This window comes from Poecilia formosa, unplaced genomic scaffold, assembly GCF_000485575.1.
Source record: "Poecilia formosa unplaced genomic scaffold, Poecilia_formosa-5.1.2 Scaffold415, whole genome shotgun sequence".
In the NCBI taxonomy this organism is placed as follows: Eukaryota; Metazoa; Chordata; class Actinopteri; order Cyprinodontiformes; family Poeciliidae; genus Poecilia; species Poecilia formosa.
In genome coordinates this window covers 447,873-450,637 of record NW_006800354.1, presented here as the reverse complement: position 1 = coordinate 450,637, position 2,765 = coordinate 447,873, and the positions used below count along the sequence as shown (strand labels likewise).

Sequence of the window (2,765 nt, the reverse complement as noted above, 5' to 3'; positions counted from 1 at the left end):
CACATGACTCAAGCCAACAACGTCTGCCTCATGTGTCTCAATCAGAAAGAAGACAAGGATTCTGGTTTTGATATCGACAATCTGTGTTTTTGCACTCTGGACCTGTTTGGTGCTGGAACCGAAACCACCACCACCACTTTACACTGGGGGCTGCTGTACATGATCTTGAACCCACAAATACAAGGTTGAATTGAGTGGTGCATCTTTAAGTCTGTCACACATTTTCCCATTGCTTCACTCAACTAACATTATAGAGTATGCATTTCCTCTCATAGACTCAGATTGTTCTGTTTTTCTCTGCATGCAGAGCGAGTCCAGGCTGAGATAGACGCTGTGATTGGTCCGTCCAGGCAGCCGTCTATGGCTGACAGAGACAACATGCCTTACACCAACGCTGTCATCCATGAGATACAGAGGATGGGGAACATCATCCCGTTAAATGTGGCCCGCACAGCTAATCAGGACACCACAGTGGATAATTACACCATACCAAAGGTCTGACCCGATTTCATCTAGATGCTTCCCCTATTTCTATACCCCAAACTTTAGTTAGAGGTCTTAGACTTTTGTCTTGGAATGAGAAATAGTGTGAGGAGAGAGAGTAAGTTTTCAGACTGCACTGCTTTAGCAGAGCTTTGTGAACTAATTTTAGTAACAAGGATATTAACAACGTAATGTGCACAGCCGATAATACAGCTTTACAAGATGTGCACACTGTAATGATTAGAGATTTTCTTGTTCATATAAACTGGTTTGCAGCTGGTAGAGCTGACACAAGATCACTGATGGTACAACAACAGCAGATTTTGGGAATTAGTCAGTAACTATTTTTGCTTAAAAATGCTATGATGAGAAAATCATTGGCACTACAGATTGGAACTGATTTTCCTACTCGTATCTCCTCAGCACAATCCCACTCCAAACACAAACTACTGCTTTAAACCTCTAGAAATGATAGCACAGTCTGTGTAATTGTTGTTTTTACAATCAATTTGAATGGAAATATTTGCCTTGATTATCAATATTACCCTCATCAGTAGGATACGCATGACAACTCTGAATCAATAGAGCAGCGATAAAAAATGTAGCATTCATTCAATTTGAAAGTAGTGATTTTGACTTCTTTCTTTTTTTTTTTTAAAGATTTGTAATAATGTGGCTTTCTATCAATCATCAGTAAAATAAAGTATGTGGTCCTATCTGACTAACGCTACACTGATTTTTCAGGGCACCATGATTCTTGCTATGTTGGACTCAGTTTTACACGATGAGTCCATGTGGGAAACTCCGTACACCTTCAATCCTCAGCACTTTCTGGAAAAGGACGGCAAATTCAGGAAGCGAGAAGCATTTCTCCCCTTCTCTGCAGGTTGGATGTTTAAGTTTGTTGAACTAATTTTATGGACAGCTCTTAAAATAAGACGTTTATGTCTGACAGTACTTAAAAGACCTCAACCAAAAACTTAGTGAGAAACCTTTCAATTAAAAGTAGACCCATGAATTAAACATGGAATGTTTAGAATAGCAACATTGAAGAATTAATTATATAAAAATTGTTTATTCTTCATGAAAACCCACAGTTTAGTTTCCCATACTGTTATATAGACCCAAAATAAAAAAAAACAATTAATGGTCTTGAGTAATACTCTTATTTTCTGAATAATTTTGGGTTTTCGTTCGCTGTAAGCCATCACTAGTTTACTTGTTGAAACAAATAAAATTAATTAAGTTATTGGTGATATTATCTATTGAGCTCCACATCTATTTATACAATATTGTTAACTTGTCCTTTGGGATCTTGAATCTCTATATGAGGTCAATGGTGAAATTTAAGTATCACAAAGTTTTCTTCTCCTATAGGGAGACTCTTATCTCAGAAGCTAAACCTTGCTTCACAAAATCAGCTGTAATTTCCATCAGCTGACATAATGAATTGATGTGAACTGTTATGTATCTATTAAATGCATGTGACTGAACTTGAATTCACCTCTAGAGTTTAGATTTTGATCCATTTATCTTGTGAGGAAGCTTGTTATGAATTGGCTCTATTTCAATTGATATGTAAACTGATTTGCTATCTGGTGTCTCAGTGAAACATTACATCACACTTTCAGTAATCGCTGACCCTTGAATTAGTTTGCCATTTAGGTAAATTTCAAGGCGATCACGGTCTCTGTGCCTTCAGATCTGATTAAAAACTTTATAATTCTGCGTTCTCAGGTAAACGTGTGTGTCTCGGGGAGCAGCTGGCCAGGATGGAATTGTTCCTCTTCTTCACCTCCCTCCTCCAGAGGTTTAAGTTTTCACCTCCTCCAGGAGAGAAGCCCAGTCTGGAGTTCAAACTGGGAGTAACCCATTGCCCCAAACCTTACCGCCTCTGCGCAGTGCCACGTTAACCTGCTGCCTGATGACAAAAGTTTACTCCGCTGATATTTCTCCTTTATAAACGTAATTATTATATTAAGAAGATGAACCACTATCATGCAATAAATATGAAATAATCATGCGAAATTGGCTGAGTTTGATATTTGGCTGATTGCTGCACTTCTAACATCATCATCATCATCATCATCATCATCATCATCATCATCATCACATTTCAGCAACAGGCAGTTCAAAGTGCTTCATGTTTTAAGTGCTTTACAAAAACAAAAACATACAAAGTCATCATCCATCATCCATGTTTTAACAACCGCTGGTTCTGCATTACTCACTGCCTCCACAAGATGGCAGAATAATTTGGACAAAGATAAACGCGTCGAGAT

The 2,765-nt window shown here is 38.0% G+C and overlaps 1 protein-coding gene across 1 annotated transcript; it reads left to right on the top strand.

Annotated features, from left to right (window-relative positions):
* The first annotated feature begins 13 nt into the window (after nt 1-13).
* On the top strand, nt 14-2,507 carry LOC103155183 (cytochrome P450 2J2-like). Its single transcript, XM_007576764.2, has 4 exons — nt 14-184; nt 308-495; nt 1,228-1,369; nt 2,221-2,507. Exons 1-4 carry the CDS (start codon nt 31-33, stop codon nt 2,394-2,396), a joined length of 660 nt encoding a protein of 219 aa, XP_007576826.1. The 5' UTR covers nt 14-30; the 3' UTR covers nt 2,397-2,507.
* Nucleotides 2,508-2,765: the final 258 nt, after the last annotated feature.